The 15,959-nt window shown below is 49.5% G+C and overlaps 1 protein-coding gene and 1 non-coding gene across 5 annotated transcripts in view; one reads left to right on the forward strand and one right to left on the reverse strand.

Annotated features, from left to right (window-relative positions):
- Positions 1-1,828: 1,828 nt before the first annotated feature.
- Positions 1,829-15,959, forward strand: part of GALNT6 (polypeptide N-acetylgalactosaminyltransferase 6) — a 35,250-nt gene continuing 21,119 nt past the window's right edge. Inside the window, exons 1-4 of one of the 4 annotated variants that reach the window (XM_033866708.2) lie at positions 2,326-2,469; positions 9,257-9,499; positions 13,340-13,642; positions 13,960-14,552. In XM_033866708.2, coding sequence (XP_033722599.1) covers positions 14,062-14,552 — 491 coding nt within the window. In that variant the 5' untranslated portion in view covers positions 2,326-2,469; positions 9,257-9,499; positions 13,340-13,642; positions 13,960-14,061. Of the gene's footprint in view, positions 2,470-9,256; positions 9,500-13,339; positions 13,643-13,959; positions 14,553-15,959 lie in introns of all 4 variants that reach the window. The other 3 variants (XM_073788665.1, XM_033866707.2, XM_033866709.2) reach the window with 3 other exon arrangements.
- Positions 13,257-13,363, reverse strand: LOC117314388 (U6 spliceosomal RNA). Its single transcript, XR_004529135.1, has one exon. It is a non-coding gene; the product is annotated as a U6 spliceosomal RNA (small nuclear RNA).

Here is a 15,959-nt window from a genome sequence, read left to right on the forward strand (position 1 = left end):
AAGCAGGGGACACGGGTTTGAGCTCTGGTCCAGGAAGATCCCACAGGCTGCGGAACAACTAAGGCCGTGCGCCACAACTGCTGAGCCCACGTGTTACAACTACTGAAGCCCGCGCACCTAAAGCCCACGCTCCACAACAAAAACAAGCCACCTCAATGAGAAGCCCGTGCACCACAATCAAGAGTGGCCCCTGCTCACCACAACTAGAGAAAGCCTGTGTGCAACAACAAGGACCCAACGCAGCCAAAAATTAATTAATTAATTGTTTTAAAAAAGAACAGCTCAGTCAGTGTGGTCACACATCCTGTGGACTACATGCACCTCCAAATCAGGCAGCTCATTGTTCTGAGGACTCAAAGTCATGTTTAAAATCAGAGTCAGGTAAAGTAAAACTGAATGAGTAATTTGCTTCCAGAATGTGGAACACACAACACAGACCAATGCTGCTTCCTTGGGCATCAGCCTCTCAGGGACTCCGGGATGGGGTTAGCAGTCATGACTCTGTCCTGGGGAAGAACTGAGGCTGTGAGTCCAGACGAGCCCATCACCCTCAGGTCAGGCTGGGTCCTGACTAAGGCTCAAGGGTCAGATCAGCATCAAGAGGAAGGGTGGTGCAAAGACTATAGGGTCAGACGCGCACAGGAGTGTCGAGCCCCCGGAAAGAGAGAAATGAAGGGCAGCATCCCACAGTCTTCAACAGGAAATGCCCTTATTCTGAGAAAAATAGCTGTGGAATCAGGCAAGTGACAAGGGTGGCAGCTGGAGCAGTGGGAACGAGAATGAACCCTGAGGGTCTGTAAAGGAACCAAAACGGATGATCAAGGCAAACTCTGTAAAGTCTCTGTTTAGGGATTAAACCCCAGACAGAGTCTCTAATGTGAAAGGGAGGGAGTTGGGGCGGGGGTGTGGGGGGTGCGGGGGTGGAGGTGGGATTACTCAGCTGCTTGGTGTTAGGGGAGGAGATAGGTGACCAGGCTGAGAGTGAGTGGATGCCTCCATTTTCTACCCCTTTGGGAATGTCCATCCTTCACCTGCTTCCTGATCTAGTGTGGCTAGGCAAGATCTTCTTCTCCATGCTCCACTGGCCTCCTCTCTCCAGAATCCATCACTGGAATAACTCTGGCCTCCTTCTGAATAGCTCAATTCTACCCTGGGATCCCAGATTAGAAAACAAGGTTACTTCTCTCCATCCAACTGTTAATCCCCAGTAGCTTCCCCTGCCCTTCCCAGTTCATGTCACAACTGCCTTCTTGCTCAGATCTACCCACCCACGCCCCTGCTCCCAGGTCTTACAGACTTAGAAACACAAACACGTTTAAATATCAAAACAGAAGAAAACCAGAATTGGTGGTCGAACTTTCTACGCCAGAAAATTTCCAAATTATCGGCTATTTGGAGGGGTCCTTCTCTATTACTGAGACAAGGACCCAAAAGGTTACATCACAGAACCTTAGAGCTGGATTGAACCGGTGAGCAGCCCGAGGCGGATGATTCAGAGCGTGGCTGTAGGAACTGAACTTACTTATTTGGATTCTGTCTCTACTCGTTCAGTGGTTCTCAAAGTCGAGTATGCACCAGAATCACCCGGAGGGCTTTTAAAGATAAAATTGCTGGGCCCCATCCCCAGAGTTTCGGATTATTTAGGTCTGGGGTAGGGCCCAAGAATCTTCATTTCTCACAAATTATCCGATGACGCTGACGCTGCTGGTCAAGGAACCACACTTTTGAGGAGCACTTGCTAGCTGTGTTATCAGCCGCCTCCCATGTATATTCCGGACAATAATCGTAGGTATTTGCTAGGGCTGGGATTTACCTCAGACCTGGCACATGAAGGCTTTTTTTAGCATTGTTCGGGGCACACAGCAAATTCCCTGCTCTCACTGTTGGATGGAGGGGAGGAGTCATTTGCTAGGGACCACCCTGGCGATGAGAAGCAAACCTGGGACGGAGCCCAGGGGCGCCTCTCTGCCCGGCTCTGAGCGCTCCGGCAGCGCAGCCCCTCAGACAGCGCAGCCCCTCAGCCAGCGCAGCCCCTCAGCCCGCGCGCCACACGCTGCGGTTCCATAAACAAGCTGCTTCCGCCGCCGGCGGCTCGGCTAATGCCTGTCGTCTCTGGGGTGGCTAGGACACTCCAATCTTTACCGGCGCTGAGAACCTGGCCACGGAGGCTGCCCCCCGGGGTCTGCTGAGATCCGGAGAAGCTGGAGCAGCCGGGCTCCCAGCAGCGGCGGCGGCGGCGGGCTGGGTGCAGAAGGCCGGGGTCGACCTCGGGGCAGCCGGGCGTTCCGCGGCGCGCTGCAGCGCTCGGAGGCGCGGCGGATGGCCGCCTGCACCTGGCCCGGGAGAGGCGGGGAGGACGCGCCCCAGCGGCAGTGCAGGGCCCGCCCCGGCCCCGCCCTCCAGGACTTCCCGTCGGGAAACCCGCGACCTGCACGGCCGCGCGGCTGTGGCTCTTCCTGGGCGCGACAGGTAAGCGGCAGAAGCAGCCCGCGACCCTCCCCTGGACTTGGAACCCAGAGCTCTCCTGCTTCTCGCGACTTCCCGCCAGTCGAGCTCGCTTCTGCCAAGTCCTTGCTCACCACCTCCCCCCTCCGCCCACCTTCTACTCCTCCTGTTCTTCTTCGCCACCCCCCGACAGTAAAATGAAGGGGCAGGACCGGGCTGGTCCATCTGTCGTGGTGGCCTCTAGCTCCTCCCTCGGTAGGACCCCCTCTACCTTTGCGCCTTCCTGAAAGGACGAAAGAAAAGCTCAGGTCTCTGGGACCTGGAGGGGTAGGATGAAGAGGGACTAGACAGCGCACTCTCTCGGGACCCTGTGGCCTCTGCCCTTCACCCACCCATCCCCCCGCACCCCTTCTGTGCCCCATCTCCCCACGTTGGGCCACCCCCTGTTCTCCGCTACAGAAAATCTTTCAGAGAGGTTTCCTCCTGCCGGTGCCACGCTGCCCCTGAGCAGAAGGGGCTAGCGGTGAGAAGCCTCCCGGTGGGCGTAGGGCCTCAGATGTTCTTCCTCTGGAGGCTTGGGCCTTTGCGGGGCGGGAGCTGTGTACACGGTATTGTGGGGAGGGAGTCTGATGGGTGTTCATGATTGTGACTGTCACCAACTTCCTGATTCCCTGTCACTTGTTCCAAACCCCAGGCTAACCGAAAGGAGAAATAGTTTGTTACTTGCCCCCAGAGCCAGTCATCCCAGACCGTGTCATCCCAGACCCCGACCTTGGCAGCGGGTAGGACAGGGCTCTCCTGTGTGTATGGGGGTGGAGGGAGGGTGTCAATTTGCCAGCAAAGCGCAGAACAGACCCCGCTATTAGCCAACCACCCATTGCAACATTCACAGGGAGGATTTTAATGCTGCCCTCTCAGTGCACTGCCAGACCCACAAATGCAGTTTACAGACACTGCATGAAGTTAACAACTCTGGACACACCAAGGAACCTGGGGCTCATTTTGCCAGAGATGTGTGTGCACTACCCCCGCCTCATTCTCCTCTCCTACGATGAGCTGTGTCTCTGCCCATCACAGGAAGGGTGAAAAGATTAGACAGGCAAATGCGTGTGATAATACAAGCTAATGTGAGGGGTTTGAAATATACTTTAGTTCAAATTATCCAGCAGAAGCCAGTATCATTGCAGGTGCTTCCCTAGCTCCTGTTTCTCAACAATGACATTCACTTTCGGCACCCAGAGGTAACAAGAGAAAACTACTTTCAGGGGCACCAGGGCAGTAAGCAGGGCAGGTCTGTCAAAGGAACCATGAAGGATACTGGGCTGCCTGAGATGGCCTCATCCTTGGTAATCACTAACCACAGTTAGCAGAACAGCTGATTCCTACCCACAGCAGAACGGAAGAACTCACACCTGAAAAGGGGAAGTCCTGAGGAATGTCAAATGCCCTCTGAGATCAAAAACATCTTAGTCCAAATTCAGTTGGGAGAAAACTGAACAGGAGATGTGACCATGGGCTTAGCCCATGTAGCCATTGTCTAGAACAGAAATTAGGAATCAGAGGGGCAGCTCACCCTAGGGCAGAGGCAGTGGGTATAATGGAGGCAGAGAGCTGGCTCAGCTGTGTCACCAATTTAGCTGTCTAGCCTTGGCCAGATGACATGAACACTCCCTGGGTGGGAGCAAATGACAAGGAGTATATGAAAATGCTTTGGCAACGCTCCAAGTGCAACGCAGCACTTGGTGTCATGGTTAAGACAGTGGGCTTTGGAAAGACGTGCTTGGGAGCAAATTCTGCCTCTGCCACTTCCTAGCTCTGTGACCTTGGTGAGGTTACTAAACCTCCCTGTGCTTCAGTTTCCTTATGTGTAAAATGGAAAAGACAACTGTTTGTTGATATGGTAAGTAGTAATATTAAAAATGGCGGTGGTATTGTCCTGAACCTCCTCTGGCTCCATGGATGTGTTCTGACATCTCCAGCCCTAGAAGTGAAGCTGAAGGCCAAAGTGGCTTTCTGTGTACCAGAGGGACCCAGTGACTGTGCCAAAGATTTGGGCGAACCTGGCTCCTCCTACACCCCTCTGCCCCTCTCTGGGAAGGCCCAAAATGTCCTTTCTTTTGATGGGAATGAGAGTGAGGGTTTGAATAAATGGGAGGTCAAGTGCAGGGCACTGCCTGTCACTGTGTTGAGCTCAAAGCTGTAATTGTGCTGTGTAAAAGGCTTGCCCAGTGAACAAGGATGGGCTCAGTCTGGGGAGAAAAAGGACTGTTATAAGACTCTTTTGTGGCACCTGAGAGCCCTGGGAGGTCAGATTATTCTCCTGTGCCCTGTGCAACCTGGTCCTGAGCCCTAGGTAGAGATTTGAAGAAAGGAGGAAACCCAATCCTCACCCTCAGCTCTGCATACGATAGAAAACAAAAAACAGACAGATCAGGGCAGTGGAATTAACAACCAAATACCTCAGGACAGAGGGATGCTGCAGGGATTAGAAAGCTGGGTGAACTGGTAGGGAAAAGCGTACAAGAGGCAAAAGATTGGGGGCGAGGAGTTAAGGATTGGGAAGAAGAAAGAAAACAGAATCTATGTGGCGCAACGTCTAGACTTGTTGGTTCTCCCTCCCCACTAAAAATCTAGTGAGGAAGTCCCACGTGGGGAAACATGGGCAGTGAAACTTGGAAACAAATACACCCGGATACTGAGGGCAGTAAGATGCACCTTAGTCTAAGAAGGCTCCTCGGAGGAGGGGAGTTTCAGGTAAGAATTGAGAGAAAGGGAACATGGCTAGCTTAGCAAGAATATAAGGGAAACACTTTGAAGAGGAAAAGATAGACGGTGAGGGTGAGTAGCAAACAGGAAGCAGACTGCCCAGGCCATGTTTCTGCTACAATCAAATGGCACTAAAGCAATATGAATATGGCTCTTCTGATTGTGAAAGAGAGGCCTGAGGCAGAGGACGCTGGCAGGCAGCGTCTGCTGATTCTCCAGATATTGGGCGATAAGAGCACAGTCTCAGATGACGGTTTTGAAAAGTGGAGAGGAAGAGAAGGATCTGGGAGGCAGAGAATGAATCAGCAGGACTTGGGCATGGGCATTGAGTGAACCTGATGTTGAAAACTGTTTAGAAACTCCGTGCCTGGGAGTAGAGCAGGGCCAAGAGTTGTTTCCAGGATCTCGACACTACTGGCAGCAGTGGGGAAACTGGGAAGGCTGGCTAGCTTAGGGGCAGGGCACAGACACTGAGTTCAGGGTGTGGCACGTTGAGTATCCAGTGGCCCTAGGCAGAAGTCCTACTGCCAGGAGCACCCCGTGCGGTGAGGACAGAAGGGAAAACTTCCGTTCTGTCCTCACCATCACCTGCCCCCCAATCTGGAGACTAGCGCAAGCCTGCAGGAATACCCCTCCTGTTAAACTCCCCCACCCGTTCCCCTTCCTCTGACAATCAAAGGATGATAAGACTCAATCCAAGTTCTTTTTTTTTGCCTTCTCTCAAACCCAGCCTGATTGTCACCAGGGTTCCTAGATAATTAGGGAATCCCAGCTCATACCCACCTGGGGTCCTCCTTTATCCCTGGATTCCAAGGAGTCTCAAGGCTCAGTTTGAGATAGTTGTACATCCCTGCCTCACCTGGCAGGGCCTGGAGGTCCTCCATCCAGTAACAAAAACCTGTGAGCTGTTGAACTTCCTGCTTGGTCACATATTATTTTGATTTTCAGTGACTTTTACAAACTTGGAATAAATCAAGAAATATTTACTGAGCACCTACTATATGCCAAGGATATTCTAGGTGTACAGTGTGAGTAAAGTTGGGTTGGGTTTTTCAATGGAAAAATCTGTTTGGGTAACTAAAGCTTAAAATGCTATGCAAACAAAACATAAACCTGCATCTACCAGGGAGAAAACCTGACAGACCAGCTACTGAAATAACTTTCAGTGCATCTTTCTGGGAAAATAACCACGTACTGCAGCTTTACTCTTGGGGGAAAGCTGAAGTGTCTTCAAAGTGTAATTATGGAGAAAAGTGAAAACCTCCCAGCATTCTGTAATTCAAAGGGTCAGAGGTGGGAGGAGGAGTTCGGACCAGATAGTTTGCTACTTTGTTCACAGCATGAGAACAGAGGAAGTGAAATGTAGGCAGGGTTTGATGTCCAGAAAGTGCTGGCAGGGAAGAAACGGAGAATCGTTTGTCCAAAACAGCCTCTTGGCTCCCTCCCCCCAACCAGTAGCTTGAAATTGACCTGTCGTCCCCCCACCCCCAGCGTGGTGTTAGCTCCTCCACACACATGCTCCCAGTGAGAGCGGCAACAGTCATCACTTTTCAAAGAATAAACCTGTAATTGAACGGTAGTCTGACCAACCTAAGCAAACATCCCTGTTGGTGGTGTTGCCACTGCTAACTTCCTGGTCCCCACGTCTCCAGGAGGTCAGCAGCTCCACTGATAAACAGAAAGAAACTTTGTTACAAGAGGCCACCTGGCCTTCAAGAGCACGTTCTTGGTAACTAACACCCCCCCACCCCCACCCCGGCTTTCACAAAAGGCGAAACTTTACCTGGGACTTTGATTTGCAGCATCTTTAAAGCATTTGTAGTCCTAGGTGGGAGTTGGAGGAGGGCAAGCCCTGGCGGGTGGTGGGAGGAGGGGGGAGGGGAAGAGGGAGGGGTAGAGGCGGGGGGGGGGGGGGGGGGGGGGGTGTCTATGAGTGGAATTGGGAGGTTCTGGAAAATTGCCCTGCCCCAGGCTCAGGAGAGCCAAACCTGGTCCCCAAACTCCCCAGGTGACCTCCAAGGGGGAGATAAGAGGGTGGGAACAGAGCAGTGGCCTGGGAGTTGGGAGAGCTGTGAGCTGTGTGACACAAGAGAAGTCACCTAACCACTCTGGCCTCACTGTCAAATGAGAGTAGTGGACTCAGACCTAGTCTAAGTGCCACAGCTGGTGTGTAACAGCAGATCATGTAACTCACATGCTTGTTGGCATAAGTGCATTCAAAACATCATTTAGTGAAGCCAGCCCTCACCCTTGTAGCTTTAAAGGGGTCATGTTAACCCCACCGGCCTCATCTCATTTAACAAGGGTTTATGGAATACCTGCTACATACGAACCTTGTGCTAGACTTTGCAAGTGATTAAAAAGGTGAAAATAACCTGTCCTCTCTGGTCCAGGAGTTCACAAAGGTGTGAGAGAGGACAGACTGTGATAAGGCCAAAGTAGAAGTATAAACCCAGGCCCCAGCAGTGAAAGTGCCGAGTCCTAACCACTGGACCGCCAGGGAATATCCTTAGAAAAGTTCTACACTTTAATCGCATAAGAGGTATGAATTCTACAAACTAACAAAAAACATCATTTGAAAATGTAATAATTTAAATTTCTTTTACCTATGTGAATTTTGAATAACAGATTTTTCATTTTAGTTTTGTATCAGGAAATGTTTATCATCTTCAGTGGACAGAGACAAACATTAAAATAAAAATTTATTATTCAAAATTCATAAAAATAAGGTGAAAGAAATTTAAATAAAACTTTCAAATGATGTTCTTTGTAAGTCCGTAGCATTTATACTTCTGAAGTTATTGAAGCTTAAAACCATACTACCTGGTTTCTGGTACTGAAAGTTCGGGTGCTACCTGAACTTTCAGTACACTCTATATACATATTTATAATAACTGAAATGAAATTTGAACGAAACAATACTTACCCATGTTACATGTGATGTAATGGCTGTTGGTATTTTCTTTTTTGTTCTATTCTAGTCTAATCTTTTTCTTTTTTTAATACATTTATTTATTTTTTTAATTTTTTTACTTTTGGCTGCGTAGGGTCTTCGTTGCAACGCCCAGGCTTTGCAGCGAGCGGGGGCTAGTCTTCGTTGCAGTGCACAGGCTTCTCATTGTGGTGGCTTCTGTTGCGGAGCATGGGCTCTAGGCATGTGGGCTTCAGTAGTTCTGGCCTGCAGGCTCAGTAGTTGTGGCTCACGGGCTCTCGAGCACAGGCTCAGTAGTTGTAACGCACAGGCCTAGTTGCTCCATGGCATGTGGGATCTTCCCAGACCAGGGCTTAAACCCATGACCCCTGCATTGGCAGGTGGATTCTTAACCACTGCGCCACTGGGGAAGCCCTAGTCTGATCTTTTAAAGAATTTTTTTTTCATGCTGACTTGCAACACTTTAAATTTATTTAACAATCCTATAATGAGTTGCAATCAACAGTTTGATAGACAATGCACCGGGTGAAGCCTTAGTTCCCTTATACCAGGGACAGAAGGTAAATTTGTGTTCTGACTGGTAAGGCCAGGAAAACAGGTCCAATTTGTTCAGCCTAGGAAGTCTTCCTAGAATAAGAGGATTTCTGGTGTCATCTCACTACTAAAACCGAGATGGTCTGATGTGTTGCAATCCCAAGGGCGGTTGGAGGAAAAAGAGTTAGGAATGAACACCCAGCAGCAGCAGGTGGGGAATGAGTGGGTGAGGGCCAATGGGCATACTTGCCAGTGGATCTGGTGGCCAGCCTGAAGGTGAGGGAGCTACACTGCGGGGTGGACCATGTGAAGCCCTGCTCTTGACAAAGGACTGTGTACAATAGGGGCTGTTTCTTCCCCAAGGCTGGTGACCTCCCCGACCTTGCCGGCCACACTTCTGGGAATCGTTTCTTACTCAGAGAGCAGGAATCCTTAAACCCAAAGTCTTCTGACTTCCATCGGAATCAGATTATGTGTCCATTCTAAGGGACTCTCCCATCTCTCGCATGCTGAGCAAACAAACCAGAGACCGAGTCCCTTACTGCCAAGGCTAATCACAGGTGTCTTGTTTCATTTTAGGATTTGGTTAGTACCTTGAGGAACTGCAGGCACCAGAGAGAAAGCCTTAGACAGCCAGGTTGGATCGAGAGAGCAGATGCCTGGGAAGCGCTCAACTTAACCCCAAGTCTCTCTCCAGGAGGGAAAAAAAAGGAACAAAGGGAAACCACACTGCAAGGGACTACAAGGCAATGCCAGGATGAGGGAGTTGGAGTGACCTGGGTGATTCTGTGTGAGTCAGTCAGGGAGGCCTTCCTGGAAGAGGTGAGTCTTAAGCACTTGGCAACAGCTGGTAACTAAGCTTTACAGGCATACCTCGTTTTATTGTGCTTTGCTTTATTTTGCTTCACAGATACTGCAGGGTTTTTTTGTAAATTGAAGGTTTGTGGCAACCCTGTGTTGAGCAAGTCTGTCACTGCCGTTTTCCCAACAGCGTTATTTTTAAATTAAGGTTTTTTCCTTTTTCTTTGACGTAATGCTATTGCACACTTAATAGACTACAGTATAGTATAAACGTAACTATTATATGTACTGGGAAATCAAAAAATTGTGTGACTCACTTTCTTGCAGTGGTCTGAAACTGAACCCACAATATCTCCGAGATATGCCTGTACCACGCCTTTGTTTCTAACTGTGCTCCCTCTTTCTTGCTGGAGTGGAAGGTAGACAAAGTATCAGGGAAGATGCAGCCTGCAGGATGGTTCAACAGTGTCATGGCGAACACTTCTCCATTCTGCGGCCCTCAGTCTTTGCTTAGCTGGGGCAGTTGCAGAACTGATGAGGTGTCCATGTCGGGCAGAACCCTTTGTGCCGGCCCAGTAACCCCTGGGACAGGACACCACCTCTACACTGAATCTCCATTTCCCCCTTGAAGCCTTCTTCAAGCCCACAGGGAACTCTACCGTTGTCAACTTGTCTGTGCTATTCTTCAGTTCTAATTTTATTGATTTTTGAATAGGTAATGTAGTCAGGGTTCAAAGTGCAAAAGGGTATTCAGTGAAAGATCTTTTTCCTACTCCTGTTCCCTCCCTGGACGGGTGCCACCTGAACCTGGTGCTACCGGTTCTTGTTCTCTAACTAGATTTTAAAATCCCATGGGGAGAGGGATGGTCTCACACCTCTCTCTGTCCGTCTGTGTCCCAGCTGGGATGAATTGTCCCACCCCATCACCCACGGGAGTTTTCCTAACACCATATCTTCCCTCCTCATCTGTATTGCTGCTTTCATGGGTCAGACCCCCAAGCTCCTCTTAACTGGCCCTCCAGCTGCCAGTTAGGTCCATCTCCTGGACACGTTCCACCAGCCGTCCTACTACACTTCCTGTCATGCTGGGTTCCCACTAATCCTTTACCGCTCCCCATACCTCAGGTCAAGGGCAGACTCCTTGCCACGATGGCTTGGTCTCAGCCACCGCTCCAGACCCATCATTTGCTACTCCCATCAGGCTTCACACTGCCACCAAACCAAACTACTTGGAATTCTCTGATGGGCCACACTGTCTCCTGCCTCTAGGGCTTTCTGTGTGCTGTTCCCTCTGCCTGAAATGTGCTCACCTCACTGGCCAACCCCTACTTGTGTGTTAGTGCTCAGCCCAAGCTTCTCCCCTGAGGGGCTTCACAAACATCCCCCTCCCCCACGGGCTGACATGACCTCATCCTCTCTCCTTCAGCCCCCGAGGGTGCCTCTGTCATGCTGTCTTCTCACTGGGTGATCTCTGTTTAAAATTTGACTCCCCCAGTTGACCGTACGCTCCCTGAAGGCTGGGCTTGCGCGTCTCTGTATCTCCTCCATCTGACAGAGCACCTGGCATGAAGCAGGAGCTCAGTCAATACTGGTACAATGAACAAATCTCTTCTGTCTCCCAGACAACGCCTAATATAAAATAGACACTCAAAGAGATTTGATTTGATTGGATCTTTGCTGCTGCTTCTGCTGCTGCATCTGACGTTTTAAAAGAAAATGACCTGTCTCCCCCCCACCCAAAGTGACCCCGTTCCCCCTTGATATCGTGACAGCCACGTGCGCCCCAAGTGGATCCAAGTGACTCCGAACACCAGGCTTCTCCACAGGCAGCAGCTTGTATGTTTAAATAACAGCGCAGCTCAGCTGGAGTTACTTTTAAGTACGACAGGGTGAGGAGTGTGGCTTTGGCCAAGGACCAGGTGTTTAAGGATAATTCCTGGGAAACTGAGCAGGGATTTATTAATGATAATAATAGAACTAATTGAAGGCTGAGTCTGTGCCAGACGCTCTGCCGAGTGCTTTACATACATTATTCTTGATTTAATCCTTCCCACCACCCTGTGGGTTAGGTATTAGTTACCCCCACTTTACAGATGAGGAAGTTGAGGCTTAGATTAACTCATTTGCCCAAGGGTCACACAGCTGCTACTGATAGAAACTAACACTTTTAGAGCACTTACTGGGTGCAGAGACTGCTAAGCTTTTTCCATGAATTATTTCGTTGAACTTAGCGCTTACAACAAACAACCCTAGGAAGTAGGTTGTTATTATTAGAAGCGGCAGATCCAGAATTTGTGCCCAGGTTTGTTGCCACCGATGTCTAGTCCTTAACCCCTGAGCCTTATACTTGCAGAGCTGTGTACAGAAAGTTTTACAATCACTCTTCCTCTGAGGTCTGGGACCACGTACGTGGGGGTACATGCTGGAAGCCATGTTCCTGCCAGAAGGTGCTATCATTAGAATCTTAGATTTTTAAAAAGATCTTTTTTATTAAATATGAGCAGATACAGAATATTTATAAAATATGTGTAGGGTACAAAGAAGAGCAGTGCCACCAGCAACCACCATACACTGTTTTTTTTTAACATTTATTTAAGCTGCTCAGGGTCTTAGTTGAGGCACTCGGGATCATTTTTAGTCGCAGCATGCAGGAACTTGTTTAGTTGCGGCATGAGGGATCTTTAGTTATGGATGCAGACTTCTTAGTTGCAGCATGTATGCGGGATCTAGTTCCCTGACCAGCGATCAAACCTGGGCCCCCTACATTGGGAGTGAGGAGTCTTACCCACTGGATCACCAGGGAAGTCCCGCCACCATCCGCTTTAAAAAAAAATCACTTCACTTTGAAGTCGCCTGTATGCCTTTATTCCCATATCTTTCCTCCCTCTTCAGAAACTTTGGTTTCACTGTTTCTTTAGTTTTCTTTATATGTAGCTCTACCACATATTCTTTTTTTTTTTTTTTTTTTTTGGCCAGTCCTCTCAGCTTGCGGGAATCGTTAGTTCCCCGACTAGGAATTGAACCTGGGCCCATGGCAGTGAAATTGCAGAGTCCTAACCACTGGACCGCCAGGGAAGTCCCACACATATTCATTTTTGTATTCATAAAACATACTTTGCTTAGTTTTATGTGTTTTTAAATTTTCTATAAATGGAATCATACTGGATGTATCTTTTTTTTTAACATCTTTATTGGAGTATAATTGCTTTACAGTGGTGTGTTAGTTTCCGCTGCGTAACAAAGTGAATTAGCTGTACATATACATATATCCCCATATCCCCTCCCTCTTGCATCTCCCTCCCATCCTCCCTATCCCACCCTTCTAGGTGGTCACAAAGCACTGAGCTGATCTCCCTGTGCTATGCAGCTGCTTCCCACTAACTATCTATTTTACGTTTGGTAATATATATATGTCAGTGCCACTCTCTCACTTCATCCCAGCTTACCCTTCCCCCTCCCTGTGTCCTCAAGTCCATTCTCTACATCTGCATCTTTATTTCTGGCCTGCCCCTAGGTTCTTCAGAACCTTTTTTATTTGTTTGTTTAGATTCCATATACATGTGTTAGCGTACGGTATTTGTTTTTCTCTTTCTGACTTGCTTCACTCTATATGACAGACTCTAGGTCCATCCACCTCACTACAAATAACTCAGTTTCATTTCTTTTTATGACTGAGTAATATTCCATTGTATAAATGTGCCACATCTTCTTTATCCATTCATCTGTTGATGGACACTTAGGTTGCTTCCATGTCCTGGCTGTTGTAAATAGTGCTGCAAAAAATATGGAACGTTTCACAAATTTGCGTGTCATCCTTGCACAGGGGCCATGCTAATCTTCTCTGTATTGTTCCAATTTTAGTCTATGTGCTGCAGAACCGAGCACTGGATGTATCTTTCTGCAACGTGATTTTTTTCACTCAACATTGCATCCAAGTTGTGACATGTAGAAGTGGCTCATTCTTTGTCACTGCTGTGCAGTCCTCTGTGCCGTGGATGTTTCGCGCTATTGATTCATTATAATGCTGACAGACATTTGGATTGTTTCTGATTTTTGCCTTTTTCGTCAGTGCTGCTAGAAACGTTCTTGTGCATGCCTCCTGGCATACGCGCGCCAGAGTTTATCTGGGATATAAAACCAGGAGAGGAATTGTGGGGTCATAGGGTATGTACGTTTTAAATTTTTCTAGAGAATGCCAAATTGTTTCTCAAAGTGGTTAAGTTGATTAAATCTCTTCTTGTAGAGTTTCAGTGTTCCAATTACTCTAGATCCATGAATGTCAGAATCTTAGGGCAGAAAAGAAACAGAGTCCATTTTCCTCATTTTCTGGGTGGAGGAAATTTAGGTGCAGGAAAGTGACGTGGCTGGGCTAAGGTGATGTCGCCATTCAGCAGCAGAGCCTGGACGCGAACCCCGAATCCCCCGACTCCCTCCCCACCACTGCCTTGGGTCATTTCTCTCTCTCATCCCCCCCTTCTCAGGCCGAGGCCCCAGGGTGTGGCCACCACAACCCATCAGGCTATTTACAGGGCCGGGCCAGCGCTTGGAGCTGACCCAGCCAGGGTTTCCACTGGTTCCAGAGGATGAGGCTGCTCCGCAGACGCCACATGGCCGTGCGCCTGGCCATGGTGGGCAGCGCCTTCGTGCTCTTCCTCTTCATCCTGCAGAGGGATGTAAGCGGCAGGGAGCAGGCCACAGAGAAACCATGGCTGAAATCCTTGGTGAGCCGGAAGGATCATGTCCTGGACCTCATGCTGGGGGCCGTGCACAACCTTAGGGATTCGATGCCCAGGTTCCAGATCAGGGCTCCGGAGCCCCAGCAGACACTGGCCTCCACAAACCGGACCTGCCTCCCCGAGTTCTATGCCCCAGCTGAGCTGAAGCCCCTCTGGGAACGGCCACCACAGGACCCCAATGGCCCTGGGGCAGATGGGAAAGCATTTCAGAAGAAACAGTGGACGCCCCAGGAGACCCAGGAAAAGAAAGAGGGCTATAAGAAGCACTGCTTCAATGCCTTCGCCAGCGACCGCATCTCCCTGCAGAGGGCCCTGGGCCCGGACACCCGACCCCCTGAGTAAGTAGCGCCGTGTCCTGGGGTGAGGCCAGGGCTCTGCCAAAGGCGTGGCTGGTGTGGCCATGGCCACGGGCTGAGTACCAGGTAAAGGGCTGACAGGGATTTTTGAGTATGGGCAAGGATTTTCTCTAAGCCTTCACTTTTCCTAATCAATTGCCCTTATCCCAGGGCACAAAAGATTTTGTATCTTTTGATACAAAAAGATTTTGTATCCTCACGTCAGAGATTTTGTGTGGGGTTCGTATTATGGTCAGGCCAGAGGCTCAGGGAGACCTGTGAGAGTGAAACACAATTGTGAAGGTGACAGGGTACAGAAGAAGGACCTCTGTCCAGGCTGGGACCAGACGTGGCCTAGGGGTAACTGGGAAGGCCTGACTGCAGGCCACGTATTCGGTGGCCTTGCCCCATGCTGAGGCCTGCCCCAGAGACTGCAGGACTCCGCTGCTGAGCTCTTGGCCAAGGGCATTTCCCAACAGCAGCCCTGGTGGTCAGGATTATCCCCACACCTCCTGGTTTCTTTCAGTGAAGACTCACAGGGCCAAGAATTCATTCCAAGCTTTATTCGAAGCTGTTTGTACTTTCAATCCCAGGCAGTGAACCAGTTCTTAGATCTTTGAGCCGTAGCCACTTCAGTCTGTGTTCATACTGTCCTCACATCAAAGATTCTGTGTCTTTCTCAGGTACACTTTGTCATTCCCAACTCAAGAGTAATACCCTTTTTGGCCTTTTCTCACATGGCAGTTCCCGTCCTCGAGTTCATGATTCTTTAGGACTTCGAACCTGGGGTTCCTCAGACTAGGACCTAGTATTGGAGGCCTAGAACATGGAACCACCCCAAGTTATTAGGGCTCCTAGCAAGGAAGGGCAGTGGGCGTGAGGGCAGCCAGTGGAGGAAGTCTGGGAGTCTCCTCTGGAAGGCTGCTGAGAAACCTCTCTGATCAGCAGAGGGGGTTAAGAAAGGGCATCAAGGGACTTCCCTGGTGGCGCAGTGGTTAAGACTCCATGCTCCCAATGCAGGGGGCCTGGGTTTGATCCCTGGTCAGGGAACTAGATCCCACATGCACGCCACACTAAGAACTAGATCCCAAATGTATGCCACACAATGTACAGTTTCTCTCTAAGAACTAAGAGTTCGCATGCCACCGCTAAGGAGCCCACCTACTGCAACCAAGGAGCCCATGTGCCACAACTAAGGAGCCCACAAGCCGCAACTAAGACCTGTCGCAACAAAATAAATGAATAAAATAAATATATATTTTTAAAAACTATAATGATTAAAAAAAAAAAGTCATTAGGCCACATGACTCCTTGAGATCCAGCATTCACACATTCCTGCCCCCAGCCGAGATGGCGTGTCAGAGATGGTGGCAGTGTGGCCAAGTGCCACAGAGTGGCTGGAGTGGATGA

The sequence above is a fragment of the Tursiops truncatus genome, chromosome 11 (assembly GCF_011762595.2).
Source record: "Tursiops truncatus isolate mTurTru1 chromosome 11, mTurTru1.mat.Y, whole genome shotgun sequence".
In the NCBI taxonomy this organism is placed as follows: Eukaryota; Metazoa; Chordata; class Mammalia; order Artiodactyla; family Delphinidae; genus Tursiops; species Tursiops truncatus.